Here is a 24,800-nt window from a genome sequence, read left to right as displayed (position 1 = left end):
GCTTTTATTTTGTCATTTTAGTTCAAGTAACTTAGTTGATACGAATATTCGTGTAGTATTAGGTGTTGATGGTGATAGGGATGTTAAAACAAAATAAAAACGAAGGATAAGGTAGAAGGAGAACAAAAAAGAAAATTAATTAGTATAATAATTGTTTTTTAAATAATTTGAATACTTTCTGGACATTTACATAAACATTTAATAATTTACAATTGATTATTTATACTGACATGGACATGACACATCATATTCATGGCTAACGCTACGCTATATCTATTCGCAACATGAAAATTAAATTGTAGGTGCTATGAGAATTTATACTAGACAACTAAATTGTTGTAGAGGCCTATCGCCTCACAATCATTTATTTCTAAGAGTGTATGCATGATTTGACAATATAAATAATTTAGCTGAACATTTATACACATCTATTTAGAAGTACGAAACACATCACTATGAAACATAATAATATTATAAATAATCGTATTACAGTTCGGCTTTTAGTTACAAACATTGAAATGCACATTTTTGGAAACAAAATTTCGTAAATAAACGGTCAGTCTGTGAAGTTCACACTTTCATTATTATGGAAAATAAGTAACATACATTTTTACAAAGATATGTCGAAATATCCTAAAGCAATATAGCTATGACTCTAAAACACTTAAATCTATGTAGACCTCAAATGCAAATACTTTTTAATTTACATGATATGAATATGTCATTAACCTCTGTTACCGTAATTAAATATAGTAAATATATTGAGTACTTAGAGCGAGAATAAGTTAATAAGGTATACATTCCTTTAAATAATGCATTCATCAATAAAATCTTATACAGATATTTTTCGTTGCCAAAGAAGATTCTTATAAATACTTTGCTGCCTACTTGAAATTTGATAATGCATCAGCATTTGATACACTTCAATAATTTACTAAAGAATCTCTTCACATTGGAATGTGGTATTAAAGAAATCATGCATATCGCACTCCAGTTGAGACATAATATAGATATAGCATAATAATTAATTAAACTATTTTACTTACGAACCTAAATATTATACATTTTATTTACATAATTATTACGATATATAGATTTATGAATTTAATTAATTTTTGGGATAATTTATAATTACTTTTGATGTTATAGCACATTCGACTGCATCCAATATATCTGATACCGTTTCCATACTTCTGTCCATAAGACACAGCCTCTTCATGTGCACTATCACAGAGTAATGACATAATAGTGGGACTCTTACGAGCCCCGGATTGCCCCAGGCCCGTACTCTTGCATATAAGTTACTTATAGTAATACTAGGCGTAATAACACTTGGAATAACGACTCGATACATACATCGATACACTTAGCGTGTTAGCTTACGCTATTATAAAACATTTTTTTTTTCATATATCAGTCCTTCACTTTGAGTACTCAAGTTTAATCTTTGTACATAATTGAGAATACTCGGTATGGTCAATGGCCATTAGCAAGTTAGAGATTCTTCGTAGCCCGCTGAGACTTGAGAGTCGATTATTTGGAATGTGATCGGGCATTGCAGGAGTTCTAGTGGCTGATGCACGGCTTATCGGATCGATCGTCGATCGATAGGTTTATTAGAGTGATATATCGACTCGGCGATATCATTTCAAACGGTGAGGCCTTCGGTCCGGGCGGGCGGCGGGAGCGACGCTAGCGGGTGCGAGTGCGGGTGGTGCGGCGCGGGCGGGGAGGGCTGCGCGGGCGGCGGGGGGTGCGGCGCGTGCGCCGGCGGCGAGCGGTAGTGCTCGCTCTCCTCGCGCATTTGCCGACTGCGCTCAGCCAGCTCCCGACCTCGTTCGGCAAGTTCACGCATAGCGGCTTGGCGCTCATCATTCTCCAATGACGGCGGCCTCTCTAGTGGCGATGCTGCGCCGGGCCTTCCGGCTCCGAAGGCACCGAATCCGAGCAGGCCTGGGAATTTACCAGCGACGCCGTTCTGTCCAGCGCTCTGTTGTATGACTGATATTTCATTCAGCTGTGGACAAAAAGATTATAGTTTTAGTTGGGCCTTTTGGATGATTAAACGATAATGGAAATTTAACTTGATTGAATGATTGCTACAGAGTTGATCCAATAAAATGAGAAGATTCAATTTTAATAGAAACAGCTTTATATTCTTTGACAATAACCAGCTACCTACTCTATTAGATAAGTACGTAAAAGTGGTCTGCTTACCTTCTGCTGCATGCCGTTAAGGAAAGGCGCGGGCAGGTAGGGGTAGAAGAGGTCGGGGCGCCGCAGCAGGTCGTGCGGCTCGTGCAGCGGGCGCGGCGGCAGCTCCAGCGACATGCGCCGCCCGCGCCGCGACGCGCCGCCGCTCCACATGTGCGTGCCCATGTGCACCTGCATCAATTTAAACGGTTATTTTCAAGAACTTTTGCTAAATGTGTAAGTACGTAGAGAGTTGTTTGTAGGTTAGATATGATATACATGTTTTCGAGAGAAAATAGTGTTGTGCTCTATGTGTATTGTTCTTTTTCCTTAATATATATAAAGGTATTTATATGGCTGATTTATTGATTGTACAGCAAATAAATGATTAACTGTGGCACCAAGCCACAGTAAACATTTTTGAGTGGTCATATCTAGCTAATAACTTTTATACAATTGAGTGCGTATATAGTGATGAACTATTTATTCGATCCCATGACATGTTCGATAAAATATGTATGGAAGGAATTAAATTCATATTCTAGAATGTCGAATACATTTGTGTTTTTGGAATATACATTAAATGTTTTATATTTCGGAGCGTGTTTAATTTACATACGATAATCATTAATTTAAAAATCTACTATTATAATTAATTGATGAGTTATTTTTTGTTTTAAAATTGTAACTGTTGTTCGGTAGAAAGAACAAACTAAAAAGTAAAATTTGTATTTTCTGTTTGTGTGCAATAAAGCTTATAAATAAAAATAAATAAATAAACTATAAATACAAATACAATAAAATTAGTTCCAACTTAGGTACATACCTATCTCCTATCTACGTTGATAAAATTCTTGTTTTGAATATGATAATATCTAATATTACGTTTGAAAATAATTTAAATTACCAACAACAAAACAAACTTAGCTATATTCAAACAATATTCACCTTGAGGTTTCCTTTGGTTGTGAACGCTTTCTGGCAGACCGCGCATCGGAAGGGCTTGTCCCCAGTGTGGGTTCGCATGTGGATCTGCAGAGCGGACGACGACGAGAAGTTCTTGCGGCAAACTCCGCATAAATGCTTCGACGACGCTGACGGCGGTGGGTGGACTGGCGCACTTGGTACTGGGGAATAAAGGTTTATGTGGTTACAATGAATATATAGGGATAAATATGGCTAATTTATCCCTAGACCCGAATGCAGGTAAAGAATGTACACATTATCTACATATTATACCTATATAGGTAGTAATGTAGGTAATTGACATAGGAGCAAAATTTCTTGTCCTCATAATAAGTGTTTGAACGACGTCTTCCCTGAATGCAAAATTTCGTCCTAATCAAGCAGTTTACATTGCAATGTATTTTATGTATTTCGAGTTTAATCTTTATTTGCATGTGTAAGCGAATTAGACATGTGTGCGTCTGTGTTAAACACGAAATTTAACATCTTATTATTTTTACAGTGCGTCGGGTGTTATATTTTTATACGGTAAAGAGCAATGATCTGAGTATTTTGAACTTAAACAAACCATTCTTGATCAATATTGCATTCAATCACGTTATTAAGTTGTACGGATTCAAACAATTCTACGTATGGTATTTAATTCCAATAAAGAGCACTGAATATTCCCAGCATGTCAGTATAGCGAGGACACGGCGAAGTGAAATAAATGTGAAGTATCGGCCTACTTATTTAGATTGAACTTTTATTGTATGTTACAGACGAAAATAAATCATTTGATGATACCTACCTACGATAAGTATTGTTACCATTTATAGCACCTTTACTATAAGGTCTAAGTCTTTAAACAATTTCAAATTGAGTTTATCAATTAATAAGATATAAGTCATATAAGTTATTAGGAAGGAAGGTACACAGTCATATAAGTTATAAGGAAGGAAGGAACACCTACATAATACTAATATTACTCTACATAAACTTCGCTCTTAAAATAAATATCCGATGAAAATCTACCAAAACTTAGTTTATTGAATGTCTAATACCTATTCCTATAAACTTATGAAACAAGTTCCATTAAAATCTGTTCAATACTTCAAAAGATCTACCCCATCGACAAAATTGTTACACGAAGTGCATTTAAATTCATGTAACGTTTGCTCCGTCGAGTTGTATCATAACAATTACCTGTTAGTCTCTTTGGTAAAGGCGGCATGTCAATCGGGGGCGGGTGATTCATCGGCGGCGGCGGGTGCGCGGGCGGAGACCGCTTCAAGTCCATCTTGTCGGGCGAGGAGCGCCTCTCGGGGCTCGGATCGCGGCCGTCCTCGCTCGTCGCTCCCGTAGGACCACTTCCATTTTTGTCGAAGCCCGGTGGCATGTCCCGAATCTTGTGCGTGAGCATGTGTTGCTTCATGTTACCCTATCGAAAGAAGCAACGATTAGTTCTGAGATTTCGTCACTCACTGCTTAATATGAATGCAATTTTGGGGCGGTTAAGTGCAGAAGCAAAATAATGATTTTATAGAGGCCACGCTCAGGCGTCACTCTCTCATACCGGGTAGACGAAGGCGTTCCAGAGGTCCAAAGCAGTGGCGTGTGGCGGGCGAGGAGCGCGCGCGCGCCTGCCGCATTGGCAACCGCCACTGCTCTGGAACCACAAATACACGCAAAATTTACACACACGCTCAGCTCACATAAAGTTTCTAATTGGGGGAAAAGTCAAGCAATAAATTGGATAATAAAAAGAGTTAAAATTATCATCTATGAACCAACGAGAAGAATATGTCTAGGTACACACAGAGGGTTAGCAAAATCTCTACCTTTCGTTATGAATCTCGACTTTTGTAAAAATACTCAAAATATAGCGCAATAGGTAGGTACTTGTAAAATACATATCTAACTGCCCTTACTACGTTTAGAATTCCTTTTTATGTAAACAAAAAAATATCTATACCTAAATTCAGTTGTCCCCTTAAATTTTATTCATCTTTTCAATAAAACATATAGTTAGGTAAGTAGTTAGGTAGTTATTCAATTAAAATAAAAAATAATCGGTAAAAAAGTGAAGCGCCGGATTATTTAACACAAAGTGATTTATAAGAGTTTATGAACATTAAAAATGAGGTCACATGATACTTTGTAACTTTGTAGTTATTAATTAGGTAATTCTTATGCATTGACGATGTCTTGATTTATGTTCCTTAACTCATTATTATTGAGAAGATATAATATTTACATTAAAATGCTTTAAAAATTTTAAGTTATTTTAATAATATTTATCAATGCCAAACGCTCAAACCTTTAAACCCTGTAGGTATGAATATAGGTATATTCTATTCTATTTATTCATACTATATTAAATAAAATTAAAATCAGTTGTAAATGAATTAATTCGTGAGTAACTACTTACCTATCTTGTAAATTAACTTTTGATTTCGAATTAAAATAATTAGGTTTTACATAGGTACCTCTAATTTACAATAAATTAAATTAATAATTTACAATTATTATAGATAAAGAATGGTAGTTAAATTAAAAATTTCTTTAATTCTTAAGAAATAGTTTAGCTATTCAGTAACAGATGGCGCGCTAGTACATAATATGTAATATCAGTACGAGTTACGCGACGCTAGAGACCGAATTTTAATTAAAAGGTTCGTAATCTAGAAGAATCTTAGAATGACTGGTTATAAAAATAATAAAATTTGAATCTTGAATTATAATATTTAAAATTTAAGGGAATAAATATATCATGGGACATAAAAAAGACAATAAAAATGTCATTATACGGGCTTATCTCTGTTTTATAAAAATAATTATCTATTTTGACTTGAGTGCTGATTCATAATTTTATACCTACTAATAAAGATTTTTAAAATATTATGCTCATAAATAGATACATTTTGTTTCGTGATGTAGGTATTACATAATATTAACTAAAATATGTGTAGGTCTAGTACCTATCACGTATTGTAATACAGTGACTTATTAATTATTATAATTTATGATATCCAATCCATTCCTTCCATTATGGCTGGGCATTTATTGGTGAATATGAATATACCTATTTTCCTTTTCGATCATCGCATCATATTTTCATGTATTTTCGAAAAATTGCATTGTACTTAGATAGTCTTAATGTTAGAAGAGTATTTGGAGTCAATAAACTGGCAACGGTGATCAGAATAATCGATAATACATAGTTTGGCGCGTGAACTTTCATCGGTACGGGTGTTGGCGACACTTATTGTAATTTTAAATGTGCTTGTAAGCAGACACTATTCGATAAGGCCTCGCTGCTTGTTTCCCGATATTCTCTACAACCGATCTGACATTCACATTCTGCTACGCTACGGTAAAGTCGATATATTTAATATTTTATTGCAGTTGTATGCATTAAAATATAACAGGTACAATCTTATCATGCGGACAAATTTGCACTTAATAATTATTTGTTATGTTTACTGTGCATGCAACGTTGCACAATATCATAAAAACGTAATTATATCTTCATAAATTTTGATGTTTGTATCAGAGAATAAGAAGTGGGTCATGATTTAAAAAATGATATTATTTTATAGTAAAACCAGCTATAAGTAGATATTAAAGTTTTAATGTAATTTAAAAATAATATCAGTTGCCATTTGTTATTTGTGAAATCACATTGTTTTAACGCAAACAAGACAATATTGAGCTATAATAATTTTATGTAGGTAATTCTGATAAAATATTTGTAAGCGGTTTATGTGTAAGTTTACTGAGAAGTCGTCGTAACCATTCTGCATGAAACCGGGGTGGCCACTACATTTAAAATATTTTATGCATACTTTAAGTTTTTGTAATTAATATAATTAGGGAAATTTTGCGAAAGGTATATTTCGGCAATGTAAGAAATGTTACTTGCAGTAGGTATATTATTATGTGTTATATTATCAGGGTGAAATTACTCTAGATATTTTTATTAGATATTTCCAACAATAGGTACGCAGATAAAGATATAGTATAGTATCTGAGTGAATTTGCGGCGCCATCATAAAATAAACTTTTAGACTCATTTTATTGATAAGGCCCGCATAGACACTTAGGGAAACAACGAAAAAAATGTTATTTTGTGAAGCATAAATAATCTTTTTATGAGAAGAGGCGTAGGTAAAGGCTCAAGGATTTATAAGCAATAAATATTTTACGACATGAATTAATATTCCGATCGTTTTCCGTGACGTTGTTTTTATGACTTATCATTTTTGTGGCGACGATGGTCCGCGACGCAGCGCAGCTTTATGCTTGAAATATTGGCCGAACTGATTATAAAACTTGATTTGCCATAAAAGCAGAAATATTCTTTGCACCGTCTTAAGTATTGCATTAATTATTTTAATCTGATATTGCTTTATTATCATCGCTGGGGGAGAGCAAAATACTTGAAACAGTTTATACCTACCTAATCTTTTTGTCTTCGGTCCAAAACAAATCAATAATGACATAATAATATCTTACAATCATTCGATCAATTTATCTGGGCTGAAATAACTTTACTACAAAAAGCATTTCTTACAAAAGCCTACGTTTTCCTTTTAATATATCTACAGTATTTAATCTATCTTGAGACACGTACAAAATAACACAAATAAATCCGAGGCTTGAAGCAGCAAATGTAACATTCAATACCTACGGGGAATCGAGGAAATAACAATAGAAAGGTGATGTAATATCTAGAATAGCGCTTTAATGTAAAGCGAGTGTTGCATATCTGAGCGCGTCAAGTGAACACGGCTCGCCGGTAAATCGGCGAAAGTCAAGTTATGCCGTTGAGTGGTTTCTTACCTAAGACATAAATAGACCGTAATGAAAGCCGTTTAAAGGATTCAACCACCATTTAAGGTGATGAGGATATAAGGGCGAATATGATTCCTATGAATAAGGAAAACGTCAGACAAAAAGATATGCATTCCTAAGCGTGCCTATCTGAGTCATTTTTCTAATTTCTATCAGTAGGTATATAAAGTGATGCCAGAAATCAAAACGCAAAATTATTATTAATATGTACTTACCTACATTGTAATTTGTAGGTATTTTATAATTATGTTTACCTAAATAGTTTTGTAGAGTTACTATGGGTAGGTACCTTAATAAATAATTCTTGCACAATTGCTATAGATATTTAATTAAGTTATAATTATGAGCTGTTAGCCCATAAATTAAAATGTAGACACGCTTATCGGCCTAAGCACACTTAAGAAATGCATTCAATTGCGCAATAAATAAGGTCTAATATACAATAAGTAAATAATCGAACCAAAAAGGAAGTTAATACAATACGATTTGATTAAATCAGAATAAACGAGCCTACAAGTTTGTAAAGTTGGTCGTCAATTACTCAGCAAGTCTGGGCTCGAGAGAGGAAGACAACGAATAACGACCGAAACTTATGCGAGCTAGAGGCGTCGACTAGAGACTTGTAATTACAGCCTGCAAAATTAATGCACTGAAACTTGGATGAAATGAAACCGGAGTATGCAGTTTCGTACACCAACATTGAGTTGGTTTTTGGTAAACCGGGCGGACGGACGACTTTATCTTATAAGTTAGCGTAAATATAATCTTAATGTGAAAACCCGTATGCAATTATTATGGCAACATTTATATACAGCATTTACACGTTGAAAACGTTTGTTTTCGGCAATAAGGCATTATATATGTTGTGAAAATTAGAGGAAACGTCGTAAACGCGTAGATATGTGTCGCTATTTGTGTAACAATAAAGTATGAACTGGCTTCGAGCCAAAGATACTCGATAGGAGTTTATACGATTAGAAATAAGGAATTTCGTTTTGAATAATATAATTTTCTGATTCCACTTTTTTAAATATAGAATATAGACTATCTAGTAGGTAATTTAGTAAATATGTATAGAAATATATTTACAGAATAAAAATAAACTAACCTTTGTTGAAAAGCCTCTATCGCAGACCGTGCACTTGAACGGACGTTCTTTGGTGTGACTTCGGTAGTGGATCTCCAATGCGGAGTTGCAGGCAAAGGTTTTGTAGCAGATGGTACACGTCGTATTACCACGCACTAGACAAGGAAAAGAAAAACATTTTAATTGTTATTTTCCGGGTCACAATAAGAGCATCTCATTTAAAACATAGATAGATTACTTGTTAATCATAGCCATCATGTCCTTAAGCACCCGGTAAGGTAATATTAGAGTAAAAAGTATTAGGACAATATGTAGGGAATGGAAATGTGGACGACCGGGGCGGACGGTTATTTAAGATCCCGCTTTCGCATACCTGCGGGAGGAAAAGCAAGTCCGAGCGGGCTGAAGGGCGATCCGCCGAGAGCACCGAGCGCAGCCAGGGGCGTGGGCGGCGAGGGCAGCGGCGAGTGGTGCGGCAGGCGCGGCGGCGTCGACAGGGCCGATGGCGACGGCGAGGGCGACGGTGGCGAGGCTCGCGCACTCCGCCCGCTCTCCGAACCTGTCGCCGATGGGAGGGAAGCCGTTGTGGTGATGGTTTTTATTTCGCATTCGGACGCCGTGGCGCAGACGGAGAGCGGCGAAGTTCGACGATCCTTTATTTCAGATTCATCGTCGAACTCCCGAGTAGTAAGCTCGCGCTCTTCACGGCCGCTCTCATCGTCGGTTCCGCGGGAGTCCGCCCTTCGGTCGCCAGGAGTGGAGGGAGTTGGAAAGGTAGGAGTAGGGATGTTGCAAAATGGAGAATAGTCTGTGATATCGGAGTCATTATTACTGAATGATTGACTATCGCAAGTATCTCGGGTGCCTTGGTCAAAAGAAATATTGCAACGATCGCCCGTATGCATTCGAATGTGTTGATGTAAAATGTTTGGGTCAGTAAACTTTCTGTGACAAACTGGACATTGGTGTAACATTTGAGAGGGAGGTTTAATTCGGTGGACGCCCATGTGCGTTTTCAAATTCCCTTTTGTAGTAAAAGCTCGACCGCACAACTTGCATCGAAATGGTCGTTCACCGGTATGAGTACGATAGTGCATCTGTAGTGCACTTTTACATGAAAGAACGCGATGGCATACTATGCATTCATTAGGATCTGATACTTTATTATCAATATTATCGACTAATTGTTGCAACTTAGATGTTTCTGAAGTTTTTGTAATTTCTATCAAACTTTCCCATGAATTGTCGTTGCTACCAGGACGTGGTAGAAGAGAATTGTATATTATGGGGTCGCGAGAGAGATCTGGGTCAATTATACTGTTAGGAATATTTGGGAATGGAGTTACACTACCTGAGGAGATGCTACTTGGAGGAGAGTGGGGAAATAGTGGATAAGACGGAAAAGTACGAAGTCCCGTAGCTATTGAAATTGGTCCAGATATCGACTGATTCTTACTTGATAAATTTTCCGGTTGATCGGGGTCCGGCTTCACGTGTGGACTTTCTCGGCCGATTTGATCTTCATTGCTATATTTTGAGTCCATGCTGCAATCGTCATAGGGTGAGGTGGATGGATATCGCTCTTGTTCTGTATCTTGAACAGGCTCATTTTCTTCGGGCTCTCGTTTAGGTGATATTCGGTCAGTTTCTTCAAAACTGGAATCTCGTTGACTTTCTTCGTCTTGCGGTTCTGACTTAAACATATCTGATGTCGACCGGGAAGGACTGGGTGCAGAAGGTTTGCTTAAATCAGCAGGGGCATCTTGTTCTTCCCGCATTGCAAAAAGTGGATGTGGTGGCAGTGGTTTATCTCCAAGTGGCCGTGGAGGAAGTAGGTCATGATGCGTTGGTCTATATAATGGCAAGCTTGGCGGAAAAGGTGCAGGCGCACCTGGTGGAAACTGGAGAGGGTGTGGTGGCATTCCAGGTATAGGCCCCGGAGACAGCTGCGCTAATAGCGGAGGATGATATTTGTCTAAATGTTCTGGCACTGGGTTCGGGTTCATTTTAACATGAGGGAATTTGGCCGTGTGCCTTTGGAAATGAACTTTAAGATTTCCTTTTGTAGTGAATCTTGATCCGCATACGTTACATTTAAACGGCCTTTCTCCAGTATGTGATCGAATATGAATTTGAAGCGCCGAATCACTTCCAAACACTTTTCCACAGTATCTGCACCTGTGCTTAAAGAAAGGTTCATTTCTCCCTCCGCTTTTTCCATCATACGGTGACATTTTTCCTGACTTTCGGAAAGCCAGTTCATCAGCTAAATTATTCGCTAGAAGTCCTTGAGATGCGTTATCAAGTACCTCTTGTGCTCGCTTCTGTAGCATTTCAAGTGTGTTTGGTTCATTTAGGGACGGTGGAGGATCGTTGTTTGTGATTATTGAAGATGCTAATGATGAAGAAATGGAGCTATAGGGTGGATGAGACATCATAGGTGGAGATGAGGTCGGAGGTTTAGGAATGGATATCGGTTCCATCTTAGGCGTAATGTGCGAGTGGGTTGATGGCAAGCTTTGGCTAGTAGGAGGAGCTGGTTCAACAGGAGATGGCTCCCGTGGCGGACGAGGCGGCGACGGTGAGCGAACTGGCGTCGATGGAGCGGTCGGTTCTTGTTCACAAGGTGGTGGACTTGGCTGCTGATCATCTTTTCTTCTAGTTAATGATAACTGATTTTGTAATTGTCTTATTAACTGGAGTTGAAAAACTTGTTGATGTTGCAGGGTAAATAACGTACTTTGTAATACTGCTAGCTCATGTAAAGCAGCCTCATTGTTTGCATTATTGGCCATAGCTGTAGCCGCAAACTGTGCAACTGCAACTTTAGTATTTTGTAATGCTTCTAGCGTTACATGACCAGCCACCGAGAAGGGTAATCCAACTGGTGGAACATCAGCTTCAGGTACTTCAGCCTCTCCGTCTTCGAGGCTATTATTGTTTTCTGCATCTTGACGATGCCTTCTTACTTGTTCTAGTCTTTTGTTAGGACTATCCATTTCTTCGTCCCCTGATACAACCATATCTTCGGGATCCGAGTGCATTCTTTCTTCACCCATCTGAATTGCTTTTTCATCGCAAAGTCTCTTATGGTATAAGAAATCGTTAAAGTTATCAAACTGTTCCTGACATCGCGGACACATATGCGTCTCTGGACGGTCTCTGCCATCTTCCGGTAGAACATTATTTATCTCTTCTTCAGAACACGACCCCGAACTTTCACCTAAAACAAAAAGAAATCGTTATTGTTGCGATTCCGACGAATATCTATTTTAGGTTACATATGAAAATGTGCAACTGTAATATTATAAAGTTCTATTCATGAATGATAGAACCTACGTATTTGATGTCGTTTTCTTTATCTTTACAATTAATGTTAATGAAGTTCCATTTATTTTAGAAACAGAAACGTGGAAAATAGTATAATTTATATATATATAAATTCGATATCGTAAGTTTTCTATCAAGTGAATTCATATCATGGTATGAAAATTTTTATAAAAAAATATCACACTAATGTACAGTTATTATGATAATCATAATTATTTACATAAGGTATTAGGAATTTAAAAACATACCAAACGTAAGTATACTGTACTTTTTTAATGTATAAATATCCAGAATTTTTATAACGACGTGGTAAAATTTGGCAATCAATTTATCATTATAAAGTGAGTAGTTATAAAATTGCCTACTAGACGATAACAATACTTGTATAACTAGTAAATTAAAGGGCTAAAAATAGAAACGATTAGAAATATTTATTGTCCTACTATGGCGACTATTTATAATTATATATTTATTCAATGAAAGAAAGGTCATAAGGGAATATTGTCAGTCATGATGTGTTGAATATAGGCCTTTACATTACCGTCCTTATTAACGAGACCATACTGTTTACGCTCGACATAACTCTACTAATTTAGAATAACCATTTACAGTCCAAACTAGAACTTAATATGCAAAAACTATCTGGGCACACAGTATTATGTAAATAACTCGAAGGCAAGGCGATGATGTAAAACATTCTGGTGCTGTTTTTTAATTCGAATATGTATTACAAACCCAAGTATATCTAACTAATTATATGTTTTTGCATATTATAACAAAATACACGATGATGACGCACATGAAAGTAGTAGATACCTACTTCAGGTACATGTACAAAATAATTATATTAATTGGAACAGCTAGAAACGATAACGACCTTACATGTAATAAAATTATAAAATGTATAGTGAAGACATATATTTGCGTAATTTATATTGAAATCTAGGCTCTTTTTCTTAGTAAGTACTTCAATTTATACGTTACGCACTTTGCTCAAGCCTCAAAGAGGTAGCTTATTACTATTCTGACTTTTAATCTTTAGTTTTAATTAAAAAAAATGATTTCCGTAAGTCGTTGTATAATCTTTATTTTTGTTAAAACTACATTAAAATAAACTCAAACTACATTAAAATAAACTCTAGATTAGATAGAGCAAAAATTGTCACATCTTTTATATTTATTGACGACTAGCTGCTTCGCGCGGTTTCACCCCCGTGGGCCGTGGCTCCACTCCTGTTGGTCATAGCGTGATAGCCTATAATATACAGCCTTCCTCGATAAATGAGCAATCTAACACCGAAAGAATTTTTCAAATCGGACCAGTAGTTTCCGAGATTAGTGCGATCAAACAAACAACCAAACAAACAAACTCTTCAGTTTTATAATATTAGTAGGTATAGATTGAAAAGTATAGGTGATGTGATATGACCTTAGATTACAAGTTATGACTTTATTTCAATTTCAGAATAAGAGAGCCCCTTAGAATGAAAGGCTTGTTTCTACGTTTTTAATTTTTTACAACAAGGCGGCGCGTTGCCTTCATCTATAATTAATAAGATAGTTTTATAGTACCTATATAATAATACTAAACTGCTTATAAAGGAAATAAAAATAGATACGTCTAAAACTATTCAATTGGAATCATGAGATTACCTCAAACATAATTATAAATTATGTAACGAATTTGTATGATCACTATATTAATTGAATGACGAAGTTTTTCTTTTATGTAAGAATCTTTAAAATTTACTGTGTTAAGCCTTGCAAGTTTTGAATACAAAATAAATAAATATCAATACTTTATATTAATTTCGCATAGGTGTAAGTAGGTATAACGCTTCATAATTTTCTTCATAATTTTTGTCATTTTTTTTATTCAGTACATTTGTCGGTAGGCAGACTTCTACTAATCATCAATAATTGATAATCACTCAATGTTATATTGTAGAGCTTATTATCGAAAATTAAATTCTTAATTTATTTAAATTTCTCAATTCAAAACATTTTTCTATTTATAAATTTAAATTCTAAACCATAGCCAAGAATCAAGAAAAATCTTTCAGTAATTTTAAGTTTAGGCCCTATATTTACGGGACGTTATCGCTAGCAAATTACTTTTTTGGTATTAATTGCAGAGGTGCTTATGTGAGTATAGTTTTACCAAATAGGATTATTTGGTAAAACTATATAATTCACTTATTAGATAATGAACATATACATAGTCAATAATATTATAATAGTAGATAAATATTAATTGACTCGCAGTTTATCTGTATCTAATATAGCAGAAAGCCAAAAAAAAAAAAAACATTAAAAGTTAAAAAAAGTCAGTAAAGCGCGAAGTATTCGAACTTTTTTTTCCAAATTTAAACATACTTTATTTATTGTACCTACCAGCTACCTAATTAATTCAGTATGCTAAATTTTAGTAGCGTAGCGTTTTTGAAATAATGTTATTTTACGAAATACAAAGAATACCTAATAGGTCCTATTGTCTTTATGGTTGATAATTTATAATCAAGAACAAAAATATATTTTAATGCATGAAAAACTTTAATATTCTTACTTATTTAATATCTGACCACTTATATGAAAGATATCATATTATATTTTTGTCACAATTTATCCCGTTGCAAAAGTTATTATTTCAAAATCAAATCCTAGGTATACACTATACATGTGGTAATATTATAGATGTATGGATTTATTCTATTATGTTTGAATTTATGATTATCTTTGACTGGCTAATATTGTGTTGTAACAAGTTGTTACGGAAGTGAATGTAAAGTGAACGTTTATGTTTTGTATAGGCACGTGTAACTATGATTTTCATAACCCATTTTTTTTAAGTTAAATTATTCTCATTTCTCACCATATTTTTATTTCCATACATAGATACACTGATCTTTTATAAGCAGAATATATCTACTAGGATAATATTATGTGATCTATACGCTATTCATTGAAATATTTTAATAGGATATTTATATATTTGGACAGTTCTAAATGGTTGGTAACAGCTTCTTGACAAAAATAGGCTGTAGAGAAATTAATAAATATAAAATTGTTCTATTGTATAGGTAATGCACATTGTAAACGAGATAATCTTTATTAGACTTTGAACGTTTTAATGTTCTAACGGATTATATAAATGTAAAAAAATGGAATATATCCCTGTTATCGACTCTATGTTAAATCACGGTGCATTAAATTGAGCTTTAATCTTATGTCATTAATACTGTATCGATAAACTGTAAGTAATAGTGTTTTTATATGTATTCCGAATGTGTACACTGTAGGTACCTACACATATTATTAATAGATTTTAAATTCAGAAGGATTTATAATAACGAAGGGAGCAGATAACACACCATTTTAGAATATCTAGGTACCTACTTTTATAAATGTACGGCATATTATTTGTTTTTTAATAATAATTTATTATTTAAGTATATTTGTTAAAACCCATTTCAGACACCAGCTCCTCCTTTTGTATGCATGTAGATTTTATGTGACTGGGAATTGTGAGGAGAAATAAATAAATGATTTGATTTGATTGATTTGATATGTGTGTTTTATTCATATAGGTACCTTATCTATAAATTAATACAAAAACAAATAACTCCGTGAAAGTACTACCCTCTTTTACTATATTTAAAAGACAAACCTTTAGGTATCTATATATCAATCGTAAAATAATATCTATGTAGGTTATATTATATACAGGATATCAAACGACTGCATTATATTTTCTATAGGAACCTTATCGTTCAGATTGTTTACACTAATATTTTCCATTTTCCATTTCTGATTGAAGTTAGGGAAACAAATTCATGTTAGTTATCATTTATATGAGTCCCTTAACAATAGACAGTATATATTGGGGTCAAATTAGCTTTACAATAGAATACACAAACAATGAAAAAAATAAATGAGATTCAAATAATAATGTTTAATTAATATTGTTTAAATTACCCAACCGTTTGAACTGATGACTTGACACGAATGATAATAAGCGATATTCTAGAATTTGGTATCTTATTTTGAAGAATAGTGTGGTCATTGTAATTAATATTAACTATAACTATGTAGGTATATGAAATTCAATGTGACGGTGATCTATTCGACCTTTGTTTGGGAGCATCACTAATCATCCATTGTTACGATTCAAATATAGATACCTATATTATATATAACTTTGTATTCTAATTGAAAATTACAACATTTTTAATCAAAATTTATTATTTATAATACCTAATGTACCTATACCTTAACACAATTAGTACAACAATTGGTAATTACTAATTATCAAATTATCCTAGCACTTTACTGGCTTCAAGTGCATAGGTAATTTCTGATATTTAAAACATAAGGATTAAATACCTATTGCTGTCGGCATTTAATGTAATTATATAATAAACCATTTGTTTTGTTTAAAAACACACGAATTATGACCAAATTACTAACACACTAATATTTAATAAGAATTTGACTCTATCAAGAGCTTTTTTAATGTATCGTTCGATTTCTTGATTGTCTTCTCCGTTATCATATTCGAATATAGAAAATTTATTTAACTTAAGATACCACAAGTACTCAATATCAGGTTATTAAAATATTTAATGCGTAAACGCATAAATTTGCTTATCGTATAGATTTTTCAACTTTCACCAAAGAGTTTTTAATGTCCATTTGATGTCCGCATCATAATTATTATATTAGAAAGTAAAGTTATCTGAAGGCATAGATTTTACGCAGGCCCTTATATTTTATCGATAGCGTTTGTAAATGTTTACATTGAAAAGCGAGCGAAAAGTGAGCACCGACACAAAACATCATAATAATCCGGGATAATCTTGCGGTAAGGGCTTAAATGTCTCATTTGTATCGAGATACCGGTGTGGTTAATAGTTAGTTTGTAAGAAGGAGGATTAGTGGTGTCTGTTTATCGCAATTTGGGTGTAAGCTTTGCGGCCAGCGCGGCGACTCAAAGCGCTGGCTTGCGACAGCGACGTGCGCCTTACTGGGAAGTGCAAAAAACGTTTTGCATTAAAAATAAATAATGCCGCTCGACAATATCCACTATACCTATTGACAAAAAATAATATGCCCATATATTCATGTGTCTTTATCGTCCAGAAGCTATTTAAATCGGTTTCAATCAAAGCCACTTTTTCAGTTGATGTTTAACTATAAGCTAAAATTAGGATTTCCTGTTTATTTGAATAGTGATCTATCATAGATTCGGTTCATGATGTGTTGATTATATACCTACTCGATAAATATTATAGCCGTTTGAATATATAAAACTATATAATTTGAAACACGATGGTAATTAATCCACTTACAGAAAGTCTATAATTTATACATTAAGTGTAATTATTATTCATCATTCAAGGTAAATGGACGCAATATACATAAGTATCAATATTTCATTTTAGTAAATACGGATTAGAACCTGATCGCTTAGTAGCTTTTTCAATTTATATTGGAGCCATCAAATTCGTTATCAAATATTTCTTCGAGAATATACCTAGTTATGCAGCTTGTTTCAATCATTGGAAGATAAAAAGCTCACTAAATTTTTTATAGAACAGCAATAAAGAAGTGTAGCGGCACATATATAAAAATTTGACGGCCTGTCATTCGACTAATATACAGCCACTTAAGGCTTTTATCAAAACGTGATACTTTTTCGGGGTTATGACACTCAAATGTAAACTTTCCGCAGAACTTCTAACGTTTTATTTTTGATTGGTTTTTGTCCAAGAAGACTCGTTTAATTCCATTATTACAAAATCTTGAGTAAATATTGCTTCTTTGTTGTATTATTTTATTATGGCATATGTTTGACATTAATGATGTATGATAAGATTTAAGATTTTATAAAATACTTATGTTTGAATAAAATTCTACGAAGATTTGAAAAATGTTAAAGCTTACAAATGCTTTTGCGCATAATATAGTTTCAACAAGAGTGTGGTGAAACCACAAAGAAAAGCAATTTATTCATAAGTGTGCATTTAGTTACTTTTATGAGTAACATACAAAAGGCTTTTATAAACTTTTTTGAATAGCTACAGTGGGTACCTACTGTTCTTTATGAAGAGCGTATTTGTTTTAATTTCATTGGAGAGAAAAATACATCGTTTTAATATGAATTTAAGTGCTACCAAAATGGCTCATATTAAATCAACTAAGAAAATAAAAGGGTAAGATTTTATTTTCAGTTAAAATTGTTTTGAATGCAAATTTTGCCGTAATACTTTTTGGTCGGGAAAAGGTAGAGCCAAAATGGTAGAGCGTTTAAGTTAAAATGAAATATTGACTGCTTATGATAAAATAAAAGCGAATTAATTCATATTAAAAAATGAAGAAAGCTCGTACATACATCAGTAGCCGCCTAACGCTAAATATCAGAAATAACCGGGTTCAACAATTCACTACACTGTTTACTCACCACGCAGAGGCCGAATTTTTTTGCGCACTTTTTGATGAATGCCAAATTTTATCGTCGCTAACTGAATCATTTTAATAAATAAATGACAAACGAAACTTTCAAAAACCGAAAAGCGGTAACACGATTTATGCTCCCGAAGGAGACTTCACAGTCCTTCAGTCGGGTGATGTTTGGGTGTCGATAGTGAAGAAGTAAGTACCGATGGAGACGCGGCGGACGCAGGCGGGCTTCACGCGCGGCATGTTGAGAGGCGCTGGCTGGCGGCTCACGGCCAGCGCATGGCAGGGAGCGCTCGCCCCGGACACAGTTCACTTCGCGGCCGCGGACGGGCTCGGCGGCGTGCGGACTCGGAGTGCGGTGCGGACGGTCAGAGGAGCGCACCTCTCGCCATCTGACGCGGGACTGAGCGCGAGGCGGCGGGCGGCGGGCGGCCGCGCGCGCGCGCACCAGGTATACGGTTATGACAGGGAGGCGGGGCCGCGCCCGGCTCATAAATCAAACTTCGCCCATTCGCACGCGTTCCGAGCTCTCCCTCCTCCATATTCAATATTCAGGGCGGGGCATATTTCATAATCATAACGCCTCATATTCATAAGTGACATGTGGCCGCGGCCGCGGGCTCCAGACGCGGGTGGGCGGTGTTGACGCCCGCTAGATGGCGACCGACGTTCGCCCCGCGAAGCCTCCCACATTCGCTAATTGAAGCTACACTTTGTAAGTTATAATCCTTTGTTTGTGAATTAGTACATTTGTTTTCATTGGCAACATAGGTGCAATGTAGTATGTGATCCAGTACTAGCGTAATAATGTTATCATGTTTTGTCAGCGTTATTTAATGAAGGGTTTCTTTGATTTATTTTAAATGTTTCCTTGAATTATGTTTAAAAAAAATATAGATTAAAAATATAAATACTCTAAGTTTTACAGCACACATTATCTAATAAAAACTTATAAATTAATTGTGCTGTATCTATTTAGAAAAATATCATTATTTTTTGTTATCGAATAATATACAAATATTATTTGCAATAATGTTAGGTACCTACCTACCAATTTATTAATTTCACTCACACATAAAATATCTTAGTCCAGTCCAGATAATATTTTGAATGATAGATGGATACATTCTTTACAACTTTAAGCTCATTTAGATATTTATTTCTAATTTTCAAACTCTACCTAACTACATAGAGTTCTAATTATAGAATGAATACCTGAAAGAAATTAATTTCGCTTATAATAATTTAACTATGATTCATAATTAGTTCTTTACTTTTTATTAGCCATATCAAAATCGAAAATCTATCCAATTAAAATAGTAAAAATGAAAAGCGAACATTTCACTGAGTCATGAGCAACGACAGCTGTGTCGAATACTACAATGACAACTAACTAGATTCTGGCTAAATCGACATCGATTTTAATTTTTGAAACTGCGACTTATCAAAAAGCGGATGCCGGGAGCCATGTCAATCGCTTTGTGTTCTTTAAATTAAACAGATATAGGTACGTACGGTAGTCCCGGGGCGGGCCGAATCCAATATTAATGTGATAGAAGCAATTTAGACGAATCTGCCAGTCATCGGGTCGAGACGTGTGACTCGCTACCGCTTTATAATTGGCCCTATTAAAAACTTTTGCCTCCCATTTAAACTTATAACATTACTTGATGACATTTATAATTTGTAGGTACATATTATATTGTTCGTGTCAGCGCTTTCTGGAGTTTGAAATGTAAATAAAGGGGGGGGGGGGTACAAATTATTTATTGATAGTGGGATTAGATAAAAGTTCATTAGCATATTATTGAGATGGATAAATTATTCCAATAGGTACCTACTAGGATACTTTTATGCACTATTCAGCAATAGATTCATGCAAAACAAACATGTAGAGCTATCAATAAATAGACTTCATAATATCTTGTTTGTTTAGGAGTTAAATGTCAACAAAAATCTTTAATTAGTATTGAGAACAATCTCCTCATCTCCATTTTTTAATAAATGTATTTTAATGGTTATAACGTGTATTTATTTAAACAAGGCACAAAATATAAATTAAATATTTACTTCAAAATAGTTTATTTTTAAACGAACTCTAAATTTCATTTAGGTACTTGATTACAACGGCCTGCTTCTTTTTATTGATAAATTCTGTTGAGTTAGTAAGACGACATTGTGTATGCTATCTGATAAAATCAATTAAATAAAGTTTTAATTAACGATCAACATCAACTGACTTTTTATATCTGTCTGTTTGTATTGAATATTCATCGCTTCGGCTCGGGACTTTAATGTGGCGATGTGAATATACCTGTAGTTAGTGTACTTTTTAGTGCATTTATTGCCTGCTACAAATGTTATGTATACATTTATGTGAAGCGTAGTATGTGGTGGTGCATGAAATTGAATATATCGAGCCCTAGAAATATTTCAGCACCTGACAAATTTTAGATTATTTTATTAGTTTTCAATAATAATTAACATTGAATTGTATTTACCTAAGTCGATATCAATTGTCTAAGATATTGATTTGGTTTACAAATATGTAAAACAATTCGGTCTTCAAATAAATAATTTACAGAAATAATTCTCAGTGAATACGTAGGTACCTACGTATAGGTACCTAAGTTAGTTATTAGGTACCAAACCTTCTCTACAAAATTGATATACACAATTTTCGATTTCTTTCATTAAAGAAAACTATTAAACTGGTCTTGTTCATTGCAAGCTATTAATTTGACTTACATTTGTAATTAGTGTGAGCTGTTGTTGTTTTTAACCTCAGTTGACTAAATAATTCCTGTTTATGATGACACCTAATCCCCTATGAATTAATGCGAGTTCTGTGAACGGTAAAGGTGTTATTTCAGATCCATCAGTGCGGCTGTTAAACAGAAATAGCCGTAACACAAGTCGCATTCGATTTAAATACACAAATTTTTGAAAACGTATGTTTATTTAAGCTAAAGCATGTGCCCTGTAGGTACTGTTCGTCGGTAGAGCATTCGTCATGCGATTAATGCTAACTCTATTTATGATGTTTTTCACGTTGAGTTAGGAATTATGATGAATATTTTTTGACAATATTATGGAAATCTTTATATTTGCTCTACCTACAACGAAATCTCTAAAGTGTATATAAAGTGTGAATACAGGAATTTCCTTATCTACGTAGCAAAGTGACTATAATCCAAATTGATTTAGGTATAGATATGTTTTGTAGAAATATTTCACATGTTTTGGTGACCAAGACGCGGACGGCTCTACATTTAAATTTCAAGAAGCGCAGAAATTTTAAGTTACTAATGTATGTACAAATGATTAGATTAGATGGTTATGTTTTTAGCACCTGTAGGTACCTGCCTACCTAATAGTTCTCGAAACTGTTACTTTTTAAAACCGTTACAGTAAAAACTCTAGTACCTAATTATTGCTTAGTATTGAATGTTTAGCTAGATTATCCTTCAAAATTTCAAATACCTACAATAACAATACGCGCGTCCTAACATCAGTGGTATAAACGGTCGGCGAGCTGGTGGCATGAGGCGGCCGGGCGTTGCGGACGCGTTCATAAATTTGAATATGGAAGTGAGTTCTAATGGCGTCGCTGTTTATTTTTACTGCACCCCCAAAGCTGTACGACCGAATGCGACGCCGAATTTATTTCCATGCATTTTAATATCTCCCTCTGAAAAGCTATCGCCATTTTCACGCGGTTTACGTTACATTCCTACACGGCCATAAACCGTAGATGATACATTGTGCGATGAAGCCGTATGTCGATCGAGTAGAATTACGCGGGCAGAAGGAACGCATATTGAAGCGGTAATAAGTGGGTGAGCGCTTGCGGCGTTCGCGTTTCATGTGATGTTATGAAGTGATTTTTGCAGTGGAATTCAGAGGCTGGAGTTGTCAAAATTAAGTTATTACATTTGGACAGTGATTGACGGGCAGTCGTGCGGGTATCCGGTGAGCGGATCGTGCACGAAGCCGCAATTCGCGTTGCGTCTCGTTCGCCGACCTGCGTCGCTCGCTGCTCTAGCGGGCTTCCCTCCGCATTGACATAGCTTAACGCCTTGTTACTGTTTACTCGCCTCGACCTCTAAAGGGTTATTGTCACCGCTTTCGCGACTACGTTTTTTTGTAGTATTGTCATTGTTGTTATCACATGTTCTTTGATAGATATTTCCTTTTTCCATTGTTTTAGTGTAGGTATTCAGAATGTTTAAAATATTTATATAAATTGATCAATAATAAAAATATTCTATTAGATTATAATCAGCTCAGTACTTATCTAAAATATTACCTACTTAATTAAAGTAGTGTTTTGTGATCAATTTTTATTTATTTTCGTAGGTCTGAGAAGTAAGTAAGAGGTCTAATTCGAATGTGAACTTCTAGTTCAGCATTTGGGTCAATGAAAACAACTATAATTAAATTTTCTTATTTATAATAGTGAAATTTTAAATTTTAATATTAGTAACTATGTATTAATTTTACGTATGTATCCTCACACAGTATAAATGCAAAATATGTACTTACAACTATTAATTCATTTTTGAATTAATCGCCAAGTATGCCATATTCACACTTAAAATTTTCACAGAAAAATAATACACCAACTGTATATTATGATAAAAGCAAATGGTCGCGGTAAAATGTCTCCAGTTAACTTAGCTCATGAAATATAAAAGTGGCCAGGGGCACTCAACGGCCGGACGCTCATATTTTGTTATTTTGTTTATATCAAAAGTAGGGTAGACTGGGTACGATTGAAACAAAGGACGGTTGAAACAACACGAATATCTCGCAAACCGTTGGTGGGGGGGTTAGGGGTCCAAGGGGAAAATGAAGCGCACAACTATTCTAAATACGAACCACAATGTTGCGTCGATCTCCGTGCGCTTCAGCTGATTTTATAAGACCCTATTGTGTTTTTATGACCAAAAGTAAGTATTTTTGCTTGAAGATTTTTCCAATTATTGGCGTATCTATTTTAGTCACAGTATTAAGTGTGCGTTTTTGTTTGAAGTGAATCTTGTGGAATATGACATTGTGACTAGTTTTTGTGTATCATTGTTGTTACAATTACTATAACTGTATTTTACCTAAAGTAGGAGTTGGGGACGGTTGAAACATTTTTTTTGGGTACGGTTGAAACATTGTTTTAATTATTTTTTGTATTTTTAAATGCCGATAGTACGTGTAAGAGAGATTTCGGGAAGATAAATAGACTTATCAAAGTACAAAGACTCATATGAGGAAGTGAAAACCGGAGATCATTGCGAAAAGTGGCAGAGAAGCACAATTATTCGCTTCTAAGGTAAATTCTAATGCGAGATGACTCTGGCGAGCAAGAAAATAAAAAAATGGGATATAATAGAGGATATAACAATAGAAGGTACAATAATAGAGGCTGAAAACTTAGGAAATCTACTATTTACACTGACACACAAGATAAGGAAGAGATAAGAAAAAAGCAAGAATTAATATTGAAACGAACTAGAGCTAAGCAAGTGAAGAAGCGATCGGATAGAGGAAAAAGAAAGAAATTTGATAGAGGAAAATGTAAAAGTAACACCGAAGAAGCAAAAAATAAATAAAATACAAGAAGAGATATAATCAGAAGATGAGGAATAGTTACTTATGTCTTGTTTCTATGTAACCATATTTAGAGAGCAGACCTTATTGTAAAAGAGTTACTTAATTATTGTTAGATTTAAAATAAACAATCAATAAAACATATTTTAATGCTATATTTTGTATTATTCGCATATTTTTCAACTGACCCCAATCACTGTTTCAACCGCCCCTGGTATGGGGACGGTTGAAACAAATCGGATTTATTTTTTTAATTTGATCTATTTTAAAAAATAATACACATGGAACTAAAATCATAGCGCCTATTAGTAGACAGATACATGCT

General features: G+C 34.7%; 1 protein-coding gene across 4 annotated transcripts; it reads right to left on the bottom strand.

Moving 5' to 3' along the window:
* Nucleotides 1–135: 135 nt before the first annotated feature.
* LOC123706495 (homeotic protein spalt-major-like) lies at nucleotides 136–19,249 on the bottom strand. Of its 4 annotated transcripts, XM_045655810.1 has the most exons (9): nucleotides 18,873–19,048; nucleotides 10,539–12,305; nucleotides 9,456–9,641; nucleotides 9,104–9,237; nucleotides 4,715–4,807; nucleotides 4,345–4,579; nucleotides 3,142–3,320; nucleotides 2,218–2,385; nucleotides 136–2,017 (listed from the first exon to the last, which is right to left on the bottom strand). In XM_045655810.1, the coding sequence occupies exons 1-9, from the start codon at nucleotides 18,940–18,942 to the stop codon at nucleotides 1,649–1,651; spliced, it is 3,201 nt and encodes a 1,066-aa protein (XP_045511766.1). In that variant the 5' UTR covers nucleotides 18,943–19,048; the 3' UTR covers nucleotides 136–1,648. The 4 variants fall into 4 exon arrangements, with proteins under 4 accessions (XP_045511766.1, XP_045511765.1, XP_045511767.1 ...); XM_045655809.1 differs by lacking the exon at nucleotides 18,873–19,048 and adding an exon at nucleotides 19,072–19,249 and having other exon boundaries at nucleotides 9,456–12,305; XM_045655811.1 differs by lacking the exon at nucleotides 4,715–4,807 and having other exon boundaries at nucleotides 18,873–19,047.
* Between the last annotated feature and the right edge of the window lie 5,551 nt (nucleotides 19,250–24,800).

This window comes from Colias croceus, chromosome 3, assembly GCF_905220415.1.
Source record: "Colias croceus chromosome 3, ilColCroc2.1".
Taxonomy (NCBI): Eukaryota; Metazoa; Arthropoda; class Insecta; order Lepidoptera; family Pieridae; genus Colias; species Colias croceus.
This window is presented reverse-complemented; position numbering and strand designations above follow the sequence as displayed.

What these genes read in the sequence shown, in the direction of transcription:
- LOC123706495 (XM_045655809.1), bottom strand. Translation starts at nt 19,114, where the DNA reads ATGCCGCGCGTGAAGCCCGCCTGCGTCCGCCGCGTCTCCATCG. An exon ending in ACTTGCTTTTCCTCCCGCAG is followed by an intron (nt 9,238 to 9,455) that starts GTATGCGAAAGC and finishes TTCCTTGTCTAG; the next exon opens with TGCGTGGTAATACGACGTGT. An exon ending in TTTACCAAAGAGACTAACAG is followed by an intron (nt 3,321 to 4,344) that starts GTAATTGTTATG and finishes TTTATTCCCCAG; the next exon opens with TACCAAGTGCGCCAGTCCAC.